The sequence below is a fragment of the Schistocerca cancellata genome, chromosome 5, assembly GCF_023864275.1.
Source record: "Schistocerca cancellata isolate TAMUIC-IGC-003103 chromosome 5, iqSchCanc2.1, whole genome shotgun sequence".
NCBI classification, from domain to species: domain Eukaryota; kingdom Metazoa; phylum Arthropoda; class Insecta; order Orthoptera; family Acrididae; genus Schistocerca; species Schistocerca cancellata.
In genome coordinates, this window is record NC_064630.1 from 583,388,463 (window position 1) to 583,412,480 (window position 24,018).

A 24,018-nucleotide genomic window follows, 5' to 3' on the forward strand; every position below is an offset into this window, starting at 1 on the left:
GATGTGTATATTAGCAAATACCATAAAATAATTACTATTAAATAATCTATAATGATTCTTCTCAAAAAGTTAATAAAATTCGAGAGCATGGTAAAACCAACTATACAGAAGGACAAGCTCTGAGTGTGTCCTATCGCCAACTATCACATACAACACGCTCTAGTATATCCTATCATTGGCTGGTGAGATTGGTGTACAGCTGAAATATCTTGCATACTTCATAAAACTTCGTAGCTATTTGCACATTGTCCACTTTTGGCATAACAAATGCTAGAAGGAGCCCATGGGTCATCATTTATATATTGCTTTACTGCATAGTAGCATTGTATTAAAGCTCTGATGACCCATGGGCTCCTTCTAGCATTTGTTATGCCAAAAGTGGACTCTGATAAATAATACTTAATAAAGAAAATTCTGAGTTTCTTTCCAGAATACTTCTAATTCCAATAGATATTGATCACCAAGCAAGATTCATTCTCAAGGCTCACATACTTCTCCCCAATCCAGTGATTCACTACCACGTCATATTGTCCACTCCTTTATGAGAAACAGCTTCTTACTCGGTGCCATTGTATTCTGTAGTGCTGCTTGAGTCAGTGAATTACTTCTGCTTTCTGCAAAGTCCCAGTAAAATGTAAAGTTTAGAAAATAAAATGCTGTCTGAAACAAGAGGAAGCTCACATTTTCCATGAAAACACGAGTCACACATTTCTGTCATTGTACTACAGTTTATCTTGCGTAGATCTCTACATGGGTGCACAGCATTTGGACATTGTTGCACAGTTCCATATTTTGGAAGTTCTTGTTAATAAAAAGCTGACAGGGCTGCCAACATTTGTCAACTAAAGACTAGCTGCTTGTGAAAGTTTAATGCTTTGTGCTTCCTTGCCTACACCTCTTGTGGTGCACTTTGTGCTACTCTACTCTGTATTTACTGTGCCCTGGTCTTGTCCCAATTGGATTATGGTCACCAGTTTTATGGCAGAACGGCACCATAAGCTTTGAAATTATTGGATTCAGTCTGCCATCATTGCGTAAGGGTGGTCACTGGCACCTTCCAGACTACTCTCCTTGCTGAAGCAAGATCTTAATCCTTCAGTTCCAATGATACCAACCCTTGCTTACTTTTGTAATACCATCCAACAATTTCCTATTCATTCATCTTACTAAATTCTTTTTGCATACTGGGGGCACCAACCATCTGATACCTGGTTTCAGTTGGAATGCATTTTCAAGTATGTAAAGTTTCAGTTGCCTCCTTGACCTGTTGGTGCCTGTTCCTCTCTCAGTTCTTCAGGAGTGTCAGGGTGATGGTGTCATTTACTTTGACGGCTGTGAAACCATGAATGGAACAGAATGTGCTGTTACATCTCCTCTGGTCAGGAACAACATTGTTACTGGAAATGTGTAGTATTCTTTTGAGGGTGATGATATCTATTAACAGAGCCCTCCACTTTATTAAACAGACCTCCCTCAGCCAGTTTTAATTTTGGTGTATCAATGAGCAGTCTCCAAGCTGTTGATTGGTGTTACTCTTGTCACCCTGTGAGATCCGCTTTTGACGAACTTCTCTCTGACCTTAATCATATTGCCTGAGCCAGTTCTCTTTCTTTTGGTCCCAATTAATTTGAATATTCCAGGAAACGAACAGGTTGACTGACTGGCTAGAGAAGTGATTACTCACCCAGCATTCACTTGAATGATTCCAGGTACAGATTTGTGGGTGCAAATAAGACCTCTTCTCACTTGGAAAAGGAGCATCTGATGGGCTACTACCCCCTCTAGAAAAACCTGCACTACCAAGGAGACAACTGCTGCACAGCACTGCTTCTTCCATTCCTCCTGGAAGAAATCTACCATACTACGTCTCCTCAATGTCAGTGATGCCAGGTTAACCAATGGTTTTATTTTATGTAATGAACCCCCCCCCCCCCCCCACACACACACACACACATTGTGATTGTAGAACATTACAGAAGTAGCTCACATATCCTAATAGAATGCCCCCTCCTCATGGTTCTCCATTCTAAGCATGGTATTCTGATTGTTTGCCTCCAATATTGGCAGATGACTTATTGCCAGTTGAACTGCTTCTCTGTGAAAATGATTTTTGTTCTCAGATATAATGTTTTAAACTACTTTTGGAGTGGAGGTGCAGGTTGGAGTGTGGCGATCTCTGCTGCATGCTGGATATGGTGGACCCTCATCTCTATCTCCTTTACCAGCTGCCTTTCTCGCCCCTTCTTTCTGCCACACCCTATTTTCCAAATTAGGGGTAGCGATTCAGTGAATAGCAGGCATTGTTCCCCTTTTAACACTTTGATTATAAGAGCTTGGGGTGGGGCAGCTGTGGGATGGGCAGCCTCTGTCACAGAGCTCCAGGGGATACTCGCCTCATCACACCCACCTATTGACCTGATTATTTCTTTCACCTCTGTCAGTCCATTATGTTTTTAGCTTTCTCACTTTTATTATTACAAATATCCTAGCTAGAATGCACTGTCCTTGCACTTACTTGGGTTGGTAGTGGATCAGATGTGGGTGGAAACCCCTTGTCTGCTCTGACCTAATTTTTCAGACTTCATATTTCAGATTCTGTTGATCACATAGATAAGGAATAACATTTTTTGAATAGCCCTTAGCATAGCGAACATTCATATTGCTATCTGAAGAACAGGCATAATATAGCTCTCCTACAGCCCAGAGTCAAAATTTAAATATTACACACTTGGTCCAGCCCAGGTAAGGTGAGCAAATTGGTTGATTCTGTTGCATTAGGTGTGGTTTAGGGTGGATCTAAAGTGGCCTATAAAAGTACCATTTGTTTCATGGGCAGTTCCTCAGAAAACCCTGAAAAACCCTGATTTTTGGGTACACATAGCACCAATCGTGGCGATGGCCACCACAGTAATTTCTATTCATGGAAGGTATTCAAAAATTTTACCAAGTGTTCTTAAGATGATAATCTTGGGTAACCTTGAAACTTTTTTTTGATATCATTATCTGTTACCAAAATCCATAGATATGAAGTTACCATCCTTTTGCATATAGTATACAGTCTGAGGCATAAATGCATGAGAGTATGCTGAAAAGTAATGTCTCCAAATTTTTTATTTGAAAACTCTTAAGATTTTTAAAGAAAATAACATTATTAACATTCTGCAGCTTTATTCTTCGTGTCTACATACATATATATTTCTCAACACAGTCACCCTGGCAACAAACACATTTACCCTAGTGAGAGGCCAGTTTGTTGATACTGTCACTGTAGAATCTTTGGCTCTGGTGACTGAGTCACAGCCACACCTCTGCTTGCACTTCATCAATGTTAAAGTGAAGTCCTGAAAAGTGTTCCATAAGTTTTGGAAATAGATGAAAATAGGATGGGCCAAGTTGGGGCAGTATGGCTGAAGATTAATGACAGTAAACCCAAGACATGGAATTGTTGCAGATGTCACAGCACTCGTGTGTGCTCTGGCATTTTCATGCTGAACGAGAGGGTGCTCAATGTGTGGATAAACTCTTTGAATTTGAAACCAAATTACAGCACACTGTTTCTCACTTGCCACCTTAGTTATTTTACATGCTGCCATGTAACATGCTACAATTCAAAGCCCTCTAGTGGCAGAGGGCTGCAGATATGTAGACATGAAGAAAAAGATGTAGACTGTTAATAATGTTTATTTTATTTAAAAATCTTAGAGGGTTTCCAAATACAAAAACTGGGAGGCATTATGTTTCAGCATGTCCTTGTAGTATTAAGTGACATAGTGAACACATGGCAAGGGTTCTAGGGTCATCACAATTGTTTTGAGGTCACCAAACGATGTTTTCATTCGGCATTTTTTCACCAATAAAACTTTATGCTGCACTCTCTCTGAATAATGGGCACTTCATGCCTATACAAATATGCCCAAAGTGGTACTGCAGTGACAAAAAATGGGCTAAGAATGGGTCCTAACATGCCTGATAAAAGCTTAAAATTACTGCAAAAATCTATATGAAACTGAAAAGACCGCAAATTCAGTAAAATATTTCTAATAACATTACTCTTTCAAAATACGAATCATAAGCTGGGCATTTTTGATGAATTGTGATAGATGAGTGAAGTATACAGAAAAATGCAAAGCAAATGATTTTGTGTTAACCTTGTATTGTGTGTCCTTATTTGCCGTTTATATGTATCAATGTATATAAATAGACTGTCAAAATTTGATTGACCTACAGAATTTGTTTTATATAAGCAGCACAGCCTGCTGTAACAGGGAAAGGAGGGAAGCAGTGGAAAAATGCTGCTTTTGGAACACAAAAAGCCTCTTCAAAAGGCTGTGACAGAAAACTGGGGAACCAACTGCCTCATTCCACCTTTCTCACCAAAAAGTTTGGCTTTCAAACATGTTCACACTTTTTTGTGCTGAAAGAAAGTATGGTACCAGAAAGACATTGATGATCGAAGAGTGAGGAGACAGTTCCAGTGGGAGAGAAAGAAAAGTGAGACAACGATGTTGGGAGAGAGAAAGTGGCAGTAATAGAGAAAGACAGATAGATGAAGACAGTGACAGTGGGAATGAAAGAGAGAGGAGATGTAGGGTTATTGGGGGGGGGGGGGGGCGCATTTTGGACCAAAGTTTTTAAACACTTGGATATAGGGGAATAGTTGGACCCCCCCTCCCAGAATTTTTGAGCTGCCAGGGTATGGTGGAGGCAGAGGCTGTGGGAGAGAAAGACAAAAGGAGACAGTTTATGTGAGAGAGGAGATAATGATAGGGGATAGACTATAAATCAATGGGAGAAAGAGGAGACAGTGGAAGAAAGACATATACACATCAAAAAAGTTTCGCATCACCTTGGTTCTGAGAGTTCCGTAACCTGTACAGAAAATTGGAATAGAGATCAATATAAACATCATTTCCACCCTTTTTATTGCTCATAAATGCCACAAATTGCATGTTGTACCATCATACAGCGAGACCTTCAGAGGTGGTGGTCCGGATTGTTGTACACACCAGTACCTTTAATACCCAGTAGCACATCCTCTTGCATTGATGCATGTCTGTGTTCGCCGTGTGGCATTCTATCCACAAGTTCATCAAGGCACTGTTGGTCCAGACTGTCCCACTCAACAGCGATGTCATTATCCTGAAGTAAATCATTCACAACATGTGCATGATGGGGGGTGCGAATTGTCATCCACGAAGACAAATGCCTTGCCAATATGCTGCCGATGTGATTGCACTATCGGTCAGAGGAGGGCATTCACATAATGTACAGCTGTTACGGCACCTTCCATGACCACCAGCAGTGTACGTCAGCCCCACATAATGCCACCCCAAAACAGCAGGGAACCTCCACCTTGCTGCACTCGCTGGTTGGTGTGTCTAAGGCATTCATCCTGACTGGGTTGCCTCCAGATACATCTCTGACAGTTGTCTGGTTGAAGGCATATGCAACATTCATTGGTGAAGAGAATGTGATGCCAATTCTGAGCGGTCCATTTGACATGTTGTTGGGCCCATCTGTACTGCACTGCACGGTGTCGTGGTTGCAAAGATGGACTACGCCATGGACATTGGGAGTGAAGTTGTGCATCCTGCAGCCTACTGCACACAGGTTGAGTCATAACATGATGTCCTGTGGCTGCATGGAAAGCATTATTCAACATGATGGCATTGCTGTGAGGGTTCCACCGAGCCATAATCTGTAGCTAGAGGTCATCTGCCCTTGGGCGGCCTGAGCGAGGGATGTCATCGACAGTTCCTGTCTCATGCCCTCCATGTCCGAACAACATCGCTTTGGTTCACTCTGAGATGCCTGGACACTTGCCATGTTGAGAGCCCTTCCTGGTACAAAGTAAAAATGCGGACACAGTCGAACAGCGGTATTGATCGTCTAGGCATGGTTGAACTACAGACAACACGAGCTGTTTACCTCCTTCCTGGTGGAATGACTGGAACTTATTGGCTCTCGGACTTCTCCATCTAATAGGCACTGCTCATGCATGGTTGCTTACATCTTTGGGCGGGTTGAGTGACATCTCTGAACAGTCAAAGGGACTGTGTCTGTGGTACAATATCCACAGTCAATGTCTATCTTCAGGAGTTCTGCTACCGGGGGGATGCAAAACTTTGTTTGATTTGTGTATATAGACCGTGGCAATGAGAGGGAGATGCTGAGTATGGAAGCTTAACTACAGAGAGATGTCGGGTAACAGGATTTTCAATGTTCTGTGTTAAAAACGGTGCGAATATGCCCACATGCCAAAATTTTGGGAGAGCAAGGCGGAATGAGAATTGAGGTACCCGGTTCCTTACTTTTCTGTGAGAGTCTTTTTAAAGAGGAACAAATTCACCTTTTTTGTGCTCCTAAAAGAACATTTTTATGCTGGTATACTTTTACTTTTCTTAAAATTATTTCTCAGCTCTGCATCAATTTTGCTTTCAATGCCCCAATTTTACTACTTCTACCTATTTCATAATTCAATCAAATTTCTGGCTGACATGATGAACTCCTGGTGAATTATTTCTTAACTGAGGGACTGATGACTTTTCTGTTTAGTTCTTTAACCTCCAGCCAGCTGACAAATCAAATAGAAGATAGGCATGCATCAAACTCCCTAATTCCTTCTAAAAGAAAATGATTTGAAGTGCAACAACTGCTAGTAATCTGTTAGATATCATGCAATAGAAAATTATTTCATCATCTCTACATAATGAATGCCTATTTCATACTGAGACTTTAGAATGAAGAAAAAAAACTTTATTTTGAAGCATTATGATCTTTGAATTTGAGTATTCCTTCTCTACAGAAGCTTGAACTGCTTTCCTTTTAGGCAGCACATCACCAACAATTACAATGTTCAGTCTTTACTTGTAGAAGTTGAATCCTGCCATGTGAAATGAAATGTTCAGTCTTTACTTGTAGAAGTTGAATCCTGCCATGTGAAATGAAATGCATAAAAACAAGGCAACCATGCTTTATGCACTCTCACGCTTGACTTGTTCATAAAACATAATGTATTGATTTTTGTTTATCAATTCTAAGCCAGACTGGTGTATATTAAAATGTGGACTTTGTGACTGAAATCTATCACTAGCTGAATTGTAATTTTGGATTCACTGAGTACTCAGGTGTCCCGTAAACTAGTTGAATTCAAACAAGAGCCTTCCCCACCACAAGGAGCACAAATCCTCAATGCCAAGCAAAGGATGTAATGCTCAGCAGGAACTGCCAAGATGTAATTCCCTCACTCCCATGACTGGAAATGTCCAAAACTGGTTAGATGAGGAAAAATATAAAATAATAAATCTTCTGTGTCTTCCATAATTCTTAGCTTAGAATATTGTCTAGCTCTTCCCGTCAGATGTCCACTGTCCTTCATGAAGAGTCGAAACAATCTTTAAGAAGAATGGTAGAAAATTGTAATTAATGTGCATCTGTCCTCTGAAGGAATCTCTCACCACATTACCAAAGGCTGATATTATTTTATCTATCTCCTGTATGCACCTTTACAATAAATATTAACAGCTACCATTATAACTGCATAATAATAGCAAGTGTATCCACAGCTGTTCAGCACCGCTAGAGATAGGCACATTACAAAATGCAATTAAAAGCATATACACTGTATCTACAGCTGTCACCTGACATGTTTTCACCAAAACCTGTCTTGTTCTTCCTCTTATAATTTGGAGTTGAAGGAGCTTTCCTGTCTTACTCTTTAAAGTCCTGTTTTATCCAACCCTCCCTTTCATTTCCTGATGAATGAAGGAATTCCAGTTCTGACAAGTAGTGGAAATGACAACATTTTTATAATCCTAATAACCTGCTGTTGTATGGTGAGTATTTATATCTATTATTTGTTACGTTGATGTAGCTTAAATTCTGATGCAATTCCCACTGATTTCCATTTGAAATGTTGTGTGATTATTCTGATCAAAGATACCTCCTTCACAACTAAAATGTTGTTCAACCTAAAATGTGTGTCAGAGGAAGCGTTTGGAGACAGAAAGACTGTTAACTTAAAAATAAAACTAGTCATGAACATTCCTAAAATAAAATTTAATAAAACGTGTCTTCAATTTGGGACAATACCAAAATATACACAAATTAGAATAAACAATTTTGCCACTGAAGAAAGTAAAGTGAAAAGTGCTTAAAATTAGTTACAGAAGACATTCAAAATGATAAGCTAATTACAAAAAGTTAGAGGTGATTTAAATTTGTGTAATGATTAGTGAATTATCGGAAATTGTGGAACGCATGTAATAAACACAAGCACCAGTTACATTCATATAGACACACTGGACTAATGAATATCAATAACTTATGGATCTGAAAGTAGCTGGTGACCACAGAAACTGTTAATTTCTATTTAAAATTTGTTATGATTGTGCCAAACAGTTAACCACTTTAAGAGATGATCGGGATGTATTTTTTGCGAACAAAGAGAGTTAGAGTTTCGAAAAAAAAAAAAAAAAAATATGTAGAGTTGATTTAAACTCCCTCAGTGAATGTAAATCTTGAAGTGAACAAACTCCAATATCTTACTAAACAGAGGCCAAGAAAATTATCATTATGACAAAAGAAATCATCACAATAATATAAAAGCAGCATAAAGGACAGAATGCAGAAATTTTTTACTGATGGGAGTACTACGACAAGAGAACAAATAAGCCAACTAGCTTCAGCCTTAATCTCTTAAATGGCAATATTTCTACTGGGAACATAGGCTGATGTGCACATATTATGCAAAGTACAAGACAAAATTCACATACAATAATATTGAAATGTTTAAAAAAATTCTTCATTTTCATTACAGCCGTGGAGAGAGGCCTGGAACAGTTCTGCATTCTGTCACTTGAGTTCATTTAGTGAATAAAGATTTAACCTTGAATGTATAGAGTGGGTGGAAATGTAACTTTCAATTAAAAATTATTTATAACTTTATTAACACTTAACTAAGGAAGGAAAAGTAATTAGTGAGTATGGACAAGGGGAAAGAAGTGAAAGAGGAAAATGCCTGGTAAAATTTTTCACAGAGCATAATTTAATCTCCACTAACACTTTGTTTAAGAATAATGAAAGAAGGTTGTATACGTAGAAGAGATCTGGAGACACTGGAAGGTGTCAGATTGATTATTTAATATCTGCCAACTCTGCCAATTTAGATGGGAGGCTCCTGTTTTTCCACTTTTTCTCCTATGTTCCAATTATTCCATTATTTCTCCATATTTTTAGCTGGTATTTGTCAGACTTAAGACATTTGTTTTGAAAACCCGACATTTCAGTTTTTTGGCGGGTTGGAAGTCCTTTGCGCATTTGTCACTTTTAATCAATATCCTTATTGATGTTTATAAAAATCAGGAAGTTGCTTGTGACCTTTATATCGATTCTTAATTTTTCTCTTTCTCAAGCATTTCATATTATGTACACTCATATTGCTCAGTGGTGCATGTACTGTCTGCTGTTTGGGCTTGTGTTTCTGTGTTGTCATTGTGCTTAAGCGAAGTCACTTATTATTAAAATTTTTTATAATTTGTGTATATTTTCACAGTGGGTGGTTATTAGTGTTGTTTTGTTGCCTGGATCTCTAGAAGGCTTTATTTTTGTGTAAGCAGTTATTTTACATGTATCTTATTTGTCATATTTGTAGTATTTTATTTTTCATAATGGCAAAAAAATGTAATTCTGTTTTCAGCAAGCAATATTCGGAACAATTTCCCTGCATTTTCAGGTCTGGGAAAGGTCTGCTGTTTGCATTTTGTACTTTTTACTTATGTGACAATTGTATATACATAGTGGAAAAAGCAATTTTCAAAACATGGAAACAAAAAAAAAAGCACTGAGAAATTGTTAACTGTGTGAATAACAATAAAAAACTAGAATTCAGTGTTAAAAATGAAAGTGATAAATGTGGAAAGCTTATTTACATCATTTATTTTAGAACACAATTTGTCAGTCAATTGTGCTGACCATGTGTGTCACCTGAACTGATTACCTGGGCTACATCACAGATAAGGTATATGGAATCAACGTTTTGGGCAGTTCGGGTGTTTTGATTTGTGTTCTTATAGCCATTATACAGCTTTGTGATTACATAGGAAAGGACTCACATAAGTTGTTTTGAGTTTATACTGAAAATGAGCCAAAGTTTTTCAATTATGTCCTTGAAAAGCTCAGGAAAATAATGAATTGAGTGAAATGAGACATTGCAGACAAGTGGATGCTGCATCATGACAACACCCCATGTTGCACATCCACTTTCACCATGGAATTTTTGACGTCAAAAGGCATTCTTATTGTTCCACAGTCCCCCCATTCACATTATCTGAATATTTTTTACTTTTTTCTTTTCCCAAAATTGAAAAATATCTTAAAAGAATGTCATTTTGGGACTCTGGAGAACATTCAAAAGAATATGACCAACATGTTACAGCCCTACCATTTCAAACCTTTCAGTGGTAAATTGTTGGGCATCACATGAGTTGCTCAATTTAACTGATGTAATGTGAAAGGGAATACAAATATATAAAAATGAGACTGAAAATGGCTACTGGACAAAGGTAAGTATATAGAAGCATGTATCACTAGGGGAAAGATAAATACTGCCTACAGGAAAAGTAAAGAGGCCTTTGGAGAAAATAAAGCAACTGTATGAGTATCAAGAGCTCAGATGGGAAACCAGTACTAAGCAAAGAAGGAAAGCTGGAAGTTGGAAGGAGTATATAGAGGGACTATACAAGGAAGGTGAACTTGAAGGCCATATTATAGAAAGGGAAGATGGCATAGATGAAGATGAGATGGGAGATACGATACTGTAAGAAAAATTTGACAGAGCACTCAAAGACATAAGTCTAAACATGGCCCCTGGAGTACACATCCCACCAGGGCTACTGATATCCTTAGGAGAGCCAGTCATGAAAAAACTATTCTATCTAGTGTGTGAGGTGTACGAGACAGGCAAAATACCCTTAGACTTGAAGAAAAATGTAATAATCCCAATTCCAAAGAAAGCAGGTGCTGACAGGTGTGAATATTATTGAACTATCTGGTTAATGAGTCATGGTTGCAAAAGACTAACAGGAACACTTTACAGAAGAATGGAAAAGTTGGCAGTAGCTGACATCGGGAAGATCAGTTACTATATTCTGGAGAAAAGTAGCAACATGTGAGGCAATAGTGACACTCTGACTTCTCTTAGAAGACAGGCAAACCTATACCTATAGTGTTTGTATACTTTGAGAAAACTTTTTATTATGCTGAGCTGAACACACTCTTTGAAATTCTGTAGGCGGAAGGAGTAAAATACAGGGAGCAAAAAGCTTTTTACAACTTGTACAGAAACTAGTTGACAGTTATGAGAGTTGAGGGACTTTAAAGGGAAGCAGTGACTGTTAAGGGAGTTAACAGGTTTTTAGCCTAACCCTGACATTATATTCACTCTATACATTGAGCAAGCAGCAAAGAAAACCTAAGAAAATTTGGAGAAGCAGTTAAAGTTCTGGGAGTACAAGTAAAAACTTTGAGATTTGCCTGATAACACTGTAATTCTGTCAATGACAGCAAAGTACTTGGAAGAGCATGTGAACAGAGTGGATAATGCTTTGAAAGAAAGATATCAGATGAATATCAACAAAAGCAAAGCAAGTGTAATGGAATGTAGTTGAATTAAATCAGGTGATGCTGAAGGAATTAGTCCTTTTCCTTCATCCTTCTTCCTTCCCCTTCAACCCTCTGCTTGCAGAAGGAGCCACTGGCTCAAGCTTGCAAATTACAACAGTCTTTTATGTGTGTGTTCTGCTGCTGCTTGGCGAGTAGATTTTTTATCTCTACAATTAAATTATTTTGCCAATAGATGAGTTTTGCTATTTGGGCAGCAAAATAACTGATGATGACTGAAGAACAGAGGATATAAAATGTAGACCAGCAAAAATGTGTTTCTGAAGAAGAGAAATTTGTTAACATCGAATATTGGTTTAAGTGTTAGGAAGTCTTTTTCTGAAGGTATATGTCTGGAGTGTAGACGTGTATGGAAGTGAAAAATGGGCAATAAACAGTTTAGACAAAAAAAGAATAGTGGTTTTTGAAATGTGGTGCTACAGAAGAATGCTGAATATTAGATGGGTAGATCACATAACTGATGAGGAGGTACTGAATAGAACAAGGAAAAAAAGAAATTTGTGGCACAACTTGACTTAAAGAAGAGATTAGTTGATAAGACATATTGTGATTGATAGGATGTTTTCTGAGATAAGGGATCACCAGTTTAGAAATGTATGGATGTGTGTGAGTAAAAATCATAGACGGAGCCCAAGAAATGAAAACAGTTAGTAAATTCACTAGGGTGTAGGTTGTAGTAGTTATTCGGAGATGAAGGGGCTTGCATAGGATAGAGTAGCACGGAGAGCTGCATCAAATCAGTCTTCCAACTGAAGATGACCACCACCATCAGCACCAGCACCACTACCACTACCACTACCACCACCACCACCACCACCACCACCACCACAACCACAACAACAAAAAAAAACAGTTTTTATGATGGTGGAATTGTTATACATTGCTCAAATTCCTCATAAGCACCATCATTATCAACCAGTTTCCAGGAAAAGGTGGGGATGTTTGCAACCGTCTTCCACAAATAATTTATTGGTAAATTTTAAAATCTTGCCAGATTTGCAGCTCCATCTCTTCAAGAGTTTTTGGTTTTATATGATAATCTTCCTCCTCGTTTGCTCACCTCCAGAAGTTGCAGGGCATTAGATCAGGACTCTTTGTAGGCCAATCAAGGGGCCACAATGTCCCCACCAGCATCCTGGAAAATGGATATCAAGCCATACACAGACAGCTCTTATGAAGTCCGTAAAGAATAGGTCATTGTAATTGTCCCATGTGGATACAGTACCCTTAACATAATCTTCAAGAATATCAAGGTACCATTCAGCATTTATTATGCCCCAAATGAGATGTGGACCTACAACTTATGCAAAGGTATTGCTGCACAACACTGTGATCTTTGGGTGATGTTGGCTCTTTTTTTCAAATACCACCCTTGAATCCTCTGTTACTAAGTAATATCAACGGTGCTGGTTAACAAACCTATCCACTTGAAACACAGTTTCATATGACCACAGGACATAATCAAATATATTGGACCATTGCATTGTTCATCAGAAGGAAGAAGCATCTCCCAATATGCCAACAGATATTCAGTGTTTTGGCAATATCCGTGGCAGTCATATGATTCCTCAAAACAATTTGAATTGTATGTTGGGTCAAACCACTTTCAGGAGATGCCTGTCTTTGTGATTCCTGAGGACTTTGAGTGAACATTTCCTGAAGCACTTGCACATTTTCTGACATTCTGGACGCTGAAGGGTATTCATTAGCTTTGAGTGGCAATTCCTTATGGTCTTTGCCACCATCTCTGTAATTTGTGGTGTAGTGATATGCAGCACTGATGGTTAGGAAGTTGTAAGCTTCATCTCAGTGAGCTCATGCTCTACAGACAGCTTTCCCCTGCAGGGAAATTGCAATCTGTTGTCTTTATACCTGCCTGTTGCAGCCCCAGTCACATGCATGTACACTTTTCACGCTGTTCAAATCACACACCGACCTGTGAATTACTTTAGTAATTTCCTGTTTATCAGTCACCTTGAATTTTCATATAGCCTTTTAAAATAACTGTAGTTAATTACTGTATGAGTTTCAGCTATATATTAGAAATATTTTCAAAAATATTCAAAATTATCTAAAACTTAAACTCGTTAACTCTTGACATCTTGGATATTCGGGAATCCAGCCAGATGTTCGCGTCATTCTCGCACGATATCCGCGAACATCCGGCTGGATTCCCGAATATCCAAGATGTCAACAGATCGCCGGGAAAGCATGAAGAATTACATCAGAAGACTCTACAGGGAGGAGATGTTGTTAACTCTTCATTACAAGCAACATCCTGACACATTAATATGTTATTGTAATACATCAGAAGATAAATTGAACACACTGATGCTACATAGTTAGTTAATAGCTTTTTGTTTGTAACAGTATAAGTTACGTAATGATGTGTCATATTAATCTTTGAACTTGTTAATAATTAAAGAGCATGCGAAGTATATTGCGTAAAAACAGCAGGGAGCATACATGGTATGATATGCTCAATGTAAAGTAGCCAGTTTAAGGACTACAAGCAAGATTTTTATTCCTGTCCTTAAGACTAGCATAGATGAAATTATCTGCAGTTTATCTGCTTTTGGAAAAGTACTAACAAGGAGTTGGATCGAAATTTGGAACCATCATACGGTGATGAAGATGAGGTTCCCAGGTACCACATCAAGAATTTGAATTTCACTTTATTAACTTGTTTAAATGTAATTTTGTAATTATTCTAATCCTTTGTCATGTGATTTTAATCATTATATTAACTATTTCATTGCAAGGGCAGCTGCGTTTCTCCCTTAGCTCTCAGGGAAAGGAAAGAATATGGTGTAGCCACATGTTTTTCTTTCCAGAAAATGATTCTTAAGTCAGTATTATGAAGGTTTTAACAGGGTTGGAACTGCAAGTTTTTTATGGGTACTTAAAAATCCCATTTGTCTTCAAAAAATATTAAAAATACACCATACCACCATGTCATGCTCCCTCCTCTGCACCATACCACCATGTCATGCACCCTCCTCTGCACAAATTATCTTAGAGGCAACCTTGTTTCATTTGTTCTTATTTTGTCTTCCAATTATCATTTTTTCATTTGGAATTTTTGTGCTTCAGATTTTAATTTGTTTTATGTACTATTGTTTATTTAATTCCTTTTGTTTTGAATTTATTTTTTTATTCACATTATTGCATTCATTATTTCTATTTGTCTCATTGCCTGAATTTCACTTTATTTATGATTCCTTCTTTCATTTAAATCTTTTTGCATTATTTTGTCCATAGTGCAACAAAAATTTATGTTTTAAATGTTTGAATGACTGTTACCATCTAACAAAATGTACATCTTGTAACTAAAAATACTTTTTGGGCATCATTGCACAGCCAATATAAATAGATTAATTTGTCTTTTGTTTAACTGATATATCAGCACTTTCAAAAATTTAAATATTATTGTAGGTAAAGCAAAATAATTAAAATCACATGCACAAAGATTCCAATCATTCTTTTTTCGAGACAAAATAAGAGTGAATAAAATAGTTAATAAGATGGTTAAAATTATGTGACAAAGGATTACAAATTTAAAAATTTTCATTTAAACCCATTAAGTGAATAAAAATAATGATCAAAACCATTCCAATAAATATTTAAAAATTTTATAGGACATAATGAGATTCGAACTCACAACCTTCACTACATCAGGAACATACCTTAACTGCTATGCCATAGTACCACTTTGTCCCCAGTCATTCTATCAAGGCTATAGTATATCACACAAAATTCCTGGTTCTCCTGCCCCCCTCCTCTTGTCGACTACTTGCAAATGATGTCCACCAGGGTGAATGGCTATAAAGTAAAGTGTGATAGCTGGAACTTTAATCTACATCACCATATTGATGGTCTCAAAAATATTATTCTACCCCTGGGGACCTCTCTTTGTAAGTTTGGAAAATGAGTAAAGTAAATTTATAGTTGGGACTGGTCAAGGAGGGAAATTACCATTCTGACAGCAAAAGACTATGAAGCTGATTAGATACAGTATGATCCAGCCAATCAGATTGATAACTATGGCATGTTCTAGAAGGGAGAGAGATATGTGCAAGCTTATCTTGAGGAGTTGTAATTCAGCTTTAGTAGCATGAAGGCTTAAGTTTCAGTATTGTAATATTTTTGTAAAAGTGTTTGATTTGCTTATGTTGAAAAGTTGACCTGTTCATAAAACGGTAAGAGCAGATGTAAACAATGTTTCTGGAAGTATTTGAGAGTTGAAGAAACTTTTGTGACTTTCTATTGATAGGCTGTAGAATTCCGCGTGGCAGGCTATGCAGTCAAAGTTGTTTAATTCCAGTTCACTGAACAATAGTGACCAAGTATACTAAACCTAATAATCATCATGTGAACTTTCAAACTCTTTAGTGGCTTTTAAAATTTGTGATTCTTGAGACAGCAGATTGTGAGTTCATACATATGCTGGCCACTTACAAACTATGAGGGATTATATGTTTTTACTTCAAGAACTGTGCGTGAGAGCAGATTGGTGGCAACATCTGTATCATTAAAATTGAAAATATATAGTTTTATTTAGTACCTCAGCCAGACATGATATAACAAATCCTCTTTGCGGCAGGAAACAACTTGTTTTATGCAGCCTGTCTTTTAAAATGATTTTTCAGGTAGAGCAACACACACACACACACACACACACACACACACACACACACAACCACTTTAGGGCAATATGTGGTTTTAAGCTGAGTGAGTGAAGATCCAGTAGTCAGACTGGACACACACACACACACACACACACACACACACACACACACACACACACACACACCACTTTAGGGCAATATGTGGTTTTAAGCTGAGTGAGTGAAGATCCAATAGTCAGACTGTAACTTGTACTATGGGTCACCATACTTCATATCAGCATGCCAACTGAACCTACCAAGTGAGGTGGTTAGACGTTGTGCCATGGTCCACCGCTGATACCTGCAATAAAATAAATACTACATAATAAAGTCTACCATTAGAAGAAACAAACAATTTTCATGAAACAAAAAACATCAATCAATGTTTAAAAATATAATATAATTTAATGGATAAAAAAATCTCCTCACCAAACAACAGCAGTAGAAAATGCACACAAAGGATATGGAAATGTGTAAGCTTTTGGAGCCAGCGGCTGCTTCTTTTGACATAAGGGTTGAAGGGAAAGGAAAGGAACAGGGATGAAGGAAACATACTGGCCCAGAACACCAGGCCAGGGGGTATTATCAGATCAGATCAGATGAGAAGGAAAGACAGGATTTGAAAACCTGAGTGCTCAAAGGTGGAAGATAGGTTGATAAGCAAGACAGGGAAAAGCAATATGCAAGAGTCATTTAAGAGTGGAAAACTAAGTGCATTATACATGGTAGACCCTTGAATGATGTTTTCTTCAGTAATATTTGCCTTGCTTACTATCCTGTCTTCCACTTTTGAGCTCACAGATGTTAGAATCTCATCCAGTAAGTCTTCCCTGACCCAGGGTTCAGGGCTACTTTTTCATAACTCTCCCCATTTCCTAAACCTCGCCAGTATTTTTTCTCCTCCCTTCTTAGTTTCCCTTCAACCCTTCCGCAAGAGGAAGGAACCACTAACTCCAAAATCTTGCAAATTTCCATATATTCTACTTGTTTTCTCCTGCTGCCACTTGGTGAGTATATTTTTTTATCTATCCAGTTCTATCATTTTTTTAAACATAAGTATTAATAAAGGCAGAAACCTTTTTCAATAGGGAGTTGATTCATGCCCACCCTGTTGGCAGTGGAGAAGATAGTAACTATTATTAGTCTGTGCATGTATTTAATTTTCAAGAATGCGTAGTTGTTCACTAACAAAATGGGGGAGCTTCAGAAGTTGACAGAAATGATGGTCTATCAGCGTTCACTATCATCAAAAGAAGTGGGTAATATTGTTCATTTATTTGCTTTCTTTTGCTAGAGAAGGAACACCTAGCTCATAACACTAGCTTTTGCACTGCATTTTGTTTGTTCCTATGCCTACTGCTGCCAAGCAACCAGAAATTTTATGTACTCTTTCTAGGATGTGGATAAATGACTGTTAATAAAACAGAAGCCTTTGCCTTTGAGTGTACACGAGCATTCTTGAAGCAGCTACTTGAATCTCATGCTGCTATCGAGGATCTAGAAATAGAGCACTGCTTTAATTGCAGTCCATTCATCAGTTGTCCTGGTAAAGTGTCTGGTGGTGGTGGTGGTGGTGGTGGTGGTGGTGGTGGTGGTGATTATAAATGGCAAGGCCACTTGTGTGAATGATATATAGATGAGCGTGGTGAGACTCTATTAAAAAATAATAATAAATTGGAAAACCAAGTTGCATTCATACAAAGAATTGAAAAGGCAACCGCAATAAGATGAGTGTAATAAAAAACTAACTAAATAAAACCAAGGATAAATACCAGAACATACAGGGTTAAAGGAATACCAGAACATACAGGGTTAAAGGAGGACAGGGGACAGTGTTTGGGTGACTGCTTAAAAATAATGGGTGACCGAGCAACTCAATGACACATTAAAATCATACACAATATTCTGGAAAGAATTCCAAATATCACACAGAATCTTAAAACACAAACTACACTCACCTCATTATCAGTTAAAATAAAAGCAAACCATGTGGGAGAACCAAATCAGCTCTCAGGTTGTCATATAAAACACACACTATTAAAATATGACGTATTGAAAGCTGTGTCCCACATGGGCAACGTCTTCAGCTTTTCATGGTCAGAACAAAGTAAGTCATGGTCGTGCTGAAGGTTTTACAGAAAGCAGCTTATTATTCCTCACTTCCAGCCACTAAGCCTTCCACCAGCTCATGGGCTTCTTGGTCACAGATGAAGGGACTGTACAGCAAGCAGGAGATGGAAGGCAGGAAGCTGCCTCGGTAGCCGCATCAGTAAGTTCATTTTCCTGGACGCCTATGTGCCCTGGAACCCAGCTGAAAAATATTTCCGTGTGCTGCCTTTGCAAGAGGAGGAGGGTATTCTGCACTTCCTCCATCACCTAATTCTGTTGGATACATCTGGCCAATAGAGACACTATGAGAATCTAAGCAGATGAGGAATTTCTTGCCATAATGCCACCTCATCTGCTCCAGTAAGCCAGGGGGATCTACTCAAACCCTGACTTTGGACCTTAATGCCCCCACCTGTAGCAATCCAGAGCTCTCCCTCTCACAGATCCTGAATGGCCTCATTGCCCATGAACGGTGCAACAGCTGTTGCAACTGCAGCTTTGCAACAGATATAGACACTAGCAATTTTGGAATGGACAAAGGCCTGTATGCATGGTGTACCACGAGCAGATGACATCGAATAAATGGCGGAGTCTCACCAGGCTCTGCACACAGGCTAGCAACTGGACTTATGCAATAATGCCCTGTTGACAGCCTAAAGCCCTTGTGGTAAACTGCATCCAGCATTTGGAAGTTTGAAGGCCTTGCTGATCCATAAACCAGCATCTGTATTCCAGATGGGGTTGCACAGTTGGCGCAGATGTATCCTGCCAGCTCCCCAAGACCTATGACTGATGCATTTAAGGATGTTTAAAGAACTTTTAGTTCTTTAAGGTGTGGCAACCATGTTAGCTTCTCATCACAAGTGAGGTCCAAATATTTCATCTTTTTCTTAATAGTGAGAATAGCATGCCCCAGTTTTAAAACAGGTAAACTAAAAGGAGAGTGGGAGTGATTGAAATCAACATAGTTTTCTCCAAAGAGAATTAAAAATGTGTGATGTTAGATGAATTGTCAAATGCAATTGCCAAGTAGCCACTGCAAGGTTGGAGAATGCACAGATGATGGTGAAGTCGTTCACAAACAAGGGTGCCATATTGTGGATGTAGTACTGTTGATCACAATGGCAGATGCCTTGACACTTAGAATATTCCCTTGATTGACATCAGTCATGGGCTTAAAATGGCCAGACAGCACATTCCCTACCTTATGTCAAAAATTACTGTCTGATAGGAAAGTGGGTAGACGTCCATGGAACCCTTGCTAACAAAGTTGCAACAAAATATTATGCCTCCAGGTAGTATCGTAGGCCTTTCCCGAACTGAAGAAGATACTGATAAGGTGTTGCTTATGGAGGAAAGCTTGCTGAATTGCTGCTTCGAGTGTGGAGTGATATATCCTGAACTCTCACTAGGTGTCTACAAGGACAGGCAAGCAGAAGGGAGAGGCCTGTAGTGGTGCTAAAATGCATAGTTTGAGCAATGTTTACCATTAATTCCTGTCATATCCTCACATGTCAGACCCCTGGGCAAGTGCTGTTAGAACACTATAAACAGAAATGGATGGGGTAGAAAATCAAGATGATGATGTAAAGACTTCACTGTCAATGGGCTCATGAGACTGAAGATACACAGAGCCACTATCCAAACAGTGACTGCTTTTAGTGTTGTTGTTAATGGCGCAGGTGAGGAGTGTAATGTGTCCTTCATGAACACTGCTCCACCCCCTCCCCCTCCCCCCATTCTTCCTCCCTCTCATCAGTAAGGTTGTCTTTTCTGTGAGGTGACAGCCTCCAAGTACATGTATGTCAGTCTGTTGAAAATGAGTCTCTTGGAGATGGAGGCCAACTGGTCTGTTCTGTATGAGGAGTCTCAGTCTCTCCAGATGAGTCTTGTATCCATTCATATTCCACTGGAGTCCTGCGAGCCATTTCAGTGGTGTGGTTTTGATGTATTGCTGTCCTTGTGCCAGGGCTGATGAGGCACTTGTAGAGTGAAGGGGATTGGAGGGACTGCCTGGGTCTGGTGACGAGGCATCACAATCCATGATGTCTTCCTCCTCGGTCAAATATGTCGAACAACTTCTAATGGCATCCGGGAAAACTGTTGACCCAAATGTCATGACCATTTCCCTTCAAGGATGATGTTCACTATGAATATGTTGCTGGTCTCTTCTGTCATAGCTGCCTGGAACGCTATGTCTTTGCTCACTTCACTTTGGCATGTACAGGTTCTGGTGGTGGATATGATGTGCTGGACATCATCTGAATTGAAGTCCCCCTTGGGAAGAGATTTCTGTGCCACAGAAGCATACAAAGTGGCAAACATAGGGAGTTTTGTCACCTTATATTCTTTTTCAGCTTCTACATGGGGAGCATCTACTTGGTCACTTTATTTCCTAAATTTTGAATTCCTCAGCAAAAATAAGTGAATGCCGGCTCTAGATGGGAGGCTCCCAGAATAGTTAACACATGTTGCCGGGGTTGCCAGTCAGTCTCAGAGTCATGGGCTGCCTCTCCATACTTTCCACAGGTCACTTCTCTTCTGTAACTCAGCATTGTCTGACCAAAATGCTAGAATTTGTAGCACCAGAAAGGGTTAAGTGTGTATGCCTAACCCTCATCAATAACGTGTACAGGCAGTGTTGGAGAATTGTCGGTCACAAGGAAGGTGACGGTCTTCTAAATTTTTCCATTATTCCTCTATCCATGTGGTGCCCATTCTTGTTTAAGTTCTATGATGTCTGTGCCCCTAATATAGTGTGAGTTGAGGGATTTATGCAACTCATCAATTACGTTCTAGTCAACTAACTTTGTAAGAAGTTCCACCTGCTTTGCCCCGTTAGTGTCAACCAGTAAGGAACCAATTTTGGAACTGCTTAATAGACATTAAGGTACCAGCAAGCCCCATTACATTATGTAATGGACTCGCCTCCCTTATTCAGATGGTAAACTCATCACACTGGGAGTTGAAGCATTTAATTTGAAGTGTAACACCTTGGTACCATGAGCAGCTAACGGCAAATAAGCAGACACCAAGACAGAGCCCCATTTGCCCAAGTACGCCTGACATGACTGAGGTGTGGCAGGTCCCAAAAAGGACACCTGCTAAAGACTGTTCCACCTTGACAGCCATGCATCTCATTGGTGCACAGCACACCTTAACACTGAAGGGTCTCCTAGAGAGGTTTGCACATCCTCGTGACCCAGTTGGTTAGCCAAGATCACTGGCCTCTGTGAAGCACAGTGCTCCATTGCCATGCCACACAGTCATCAGTGGAGCATGCCGAGAGGTTACAGTGGCAGACGACTGGTGTTGCGCACCAATTCACAGCTTGGCAGTCCCAGGGTCACCTGTATCCAGCAAACAAATGCTGTGGCCCTGGGGGCAGATGGCATGCGGAAGACAAAGACTGTACATATGATATCAAAAAATAGATAAAATGAGTTGGGAAAAATAACATGAAATAAGGTCTTAACACATCAACTGCCAAACACATTGTGATGAATGTTTCACTACCAGGCTGATGGGTGCACAGCATCAAGGGTGGGGCTCTGCTGCAGCCGCTGGTGGCTTTGTGGCAGTCAACGTGTTAAATAATGCTAGAAACACAAAGAAAGCAGAGCAGAAAAAGAAGTAAAATTTGATAAGAATAACAGTAACAATTTGTAACTGACCTTTAACTTGCAGTGATCTTCATCTGAATCAGAAGCTTTGCTGTAAGTAATGACATTACAAACAGTTTCAGATTTCACCATAAGAAAAAGCTGTTTGCTGCTTCAAAAAAGAAAAATATGTGTGTCAACACTGATCTAATAGCTATACATATTTTTATTATTTTCTTTCAGAATCAGCAGTGGATAGTACATATGGAAAACTTAGTTTCTTAAGTGAAATTATTGTAGTTTTTATGTTGTAAATACCACTAAGTGTGGAAAATATGATGTGGTAACTGAAGTAACAAAGCAATGTGCAAGTGATCATCATACAAATAGGTAAATTTCCCTTCTCCAAGCAGCAACAGTAATGGAACAGTAATATGCTGTCACTTAGAGAAAGTAAAGAAGAGTCCTGATATGAGATTTAATGGAGCAGGAGAGTTCTTATGTATGTAACATTTGTCAGTCCCTTGCTGTGATACTGAAACTCTTCTGTATGATTCCTTACAGATATGGAAGCATCCATAGATATCTTAACTTCTGAAGTTTCAGAAGGAATAGGGTCAGAGTTTTGTTTCATGAAGCTGTAATACATTTATGCAGCTGCCACTGAGTCATCACAGCACCTAAAAGTGATGACAGCACATCTTGTATTTCCTATTAGTACTAGCTCAGTGCACTGAGTGTTCTTACTATTCTACTTTTTCTTTGTGAATAGAAAGTAAAGGTCATTACTGCACCGTTTTGTTTACTTGACATCTTTGTGGTGGTGTTTGTTTTCCATGACCAAACAAGACATCATGGTCAGTGCTTTTTCTCTAATAAAGAAATACACAGTGCTCTAAATTACATTCTAAAAATATCTTCGAGTGATATGTACTGTATTAAAGGTTGTATAAATTTTAACTGAGAATGTTTTAAACTGTAATTGTACATCTGAAAATAAAATTTGTGTCATTGTCCCATATGCTTTTTTGCATAATCATCCTACCCTTTTAGTACTAGTAGCCTACGACTCCATGCAATCAAGATATCAACAACAAGCAAATATGTGGTAAGGTACTGATTCTCTCTCTCTCTCTCTCTCTGCTGCAAAGTTTGTTTCCATGTAGTTGTTACACAGAAGGCGGCCAGCTTGACCAAGGCCAATTCATGCTTAACTAGTTTCACAATAATGTATTTTTCATGGTTTTTAACAGTGCTTGTCCTCACTTGTTGCTTAGCAGCAGTTTCGAAGTGCACCCTTTTGTCCGTTCAGAAAGCTGATCGCTCATTGCTTTACTACTTGCAGTTGAAATGAAATTTGTATAAAAATAATTTAAACTCTCTTTTGCTTTGGCTGTTAAATTGCTATCAATAAAATACTGTACATAAACCCTTGTTAATTGCAATGAAAAAAAAAAAAAAAAAAAAAAAAAAAAAAAAAAAAAAAAAAAAAACATTCACATGTAGCAACCCTATTAGAGTGAATCTGCAATTCGACATGGTGTCATTTTTAAAACCATAAAGAAGCTTGTTTACTGAGTGGAAAATTATAATGTATGAAAGTGAAGAGGAAGAGGAAGAAGACTACTACTCAGCAAACTGAAGTGGCAAGGTGGCCACAGTAGCAGCACCACCATGTTTACACCTGAGAAGCAGGGAGGGTAGGTAGAAAGAGCATACATTCCAGTATAAGTGGAGCACTGCAAGACTACCACTGAATGATGTGCCCATTTAGAACAATAACAGAAGCAGAATGTGCAATATTTCTGACACTAGCTGCTCGAAACACTTCGATGGCAGTATCTGTAAGACTACCTTCCCCCGTCATGTCACTATTTTCCACTTCAGTGACTTGATTCATAGTCTGCTGTTTCAGTTGTGAATGATAATGCCACTCTGTTCAAATCTATACTGAATGATTT

At 38.7% G+C, this 24,018-nt stretch overlaps 1 protein-coding gene across 5 annotated transcripts in view; it reads left to right on the top strand.

Annotated features, from left to right (window-relative positions):
• The window catches only part of LOC126188926 (uncharacterized), a 136,776-nt gene that overhangs the window by 107,327 nt on the left and 5,431 nt on the right, over positions 1–24,018 (top strand). The window contains exon 8 of one of the 5 annotated variants that reach the window (XM_049930647.1): positions 22,622–22,962. The exons of the other annotated variants lie outside the window; for them this stretch is intronic. Coding sequence (XP_049786604.1) covers positions 22,622–22,639 — 18 coding nt within the window. The 3' untranslated portion in view covers positions 22,640–22,962. Of the gene's footprint in view, positions 1–22,621; positions 22,963–24,018 lie in introns of those variants that run through there. 5 annotated transcript variants of the gene reach the window in all.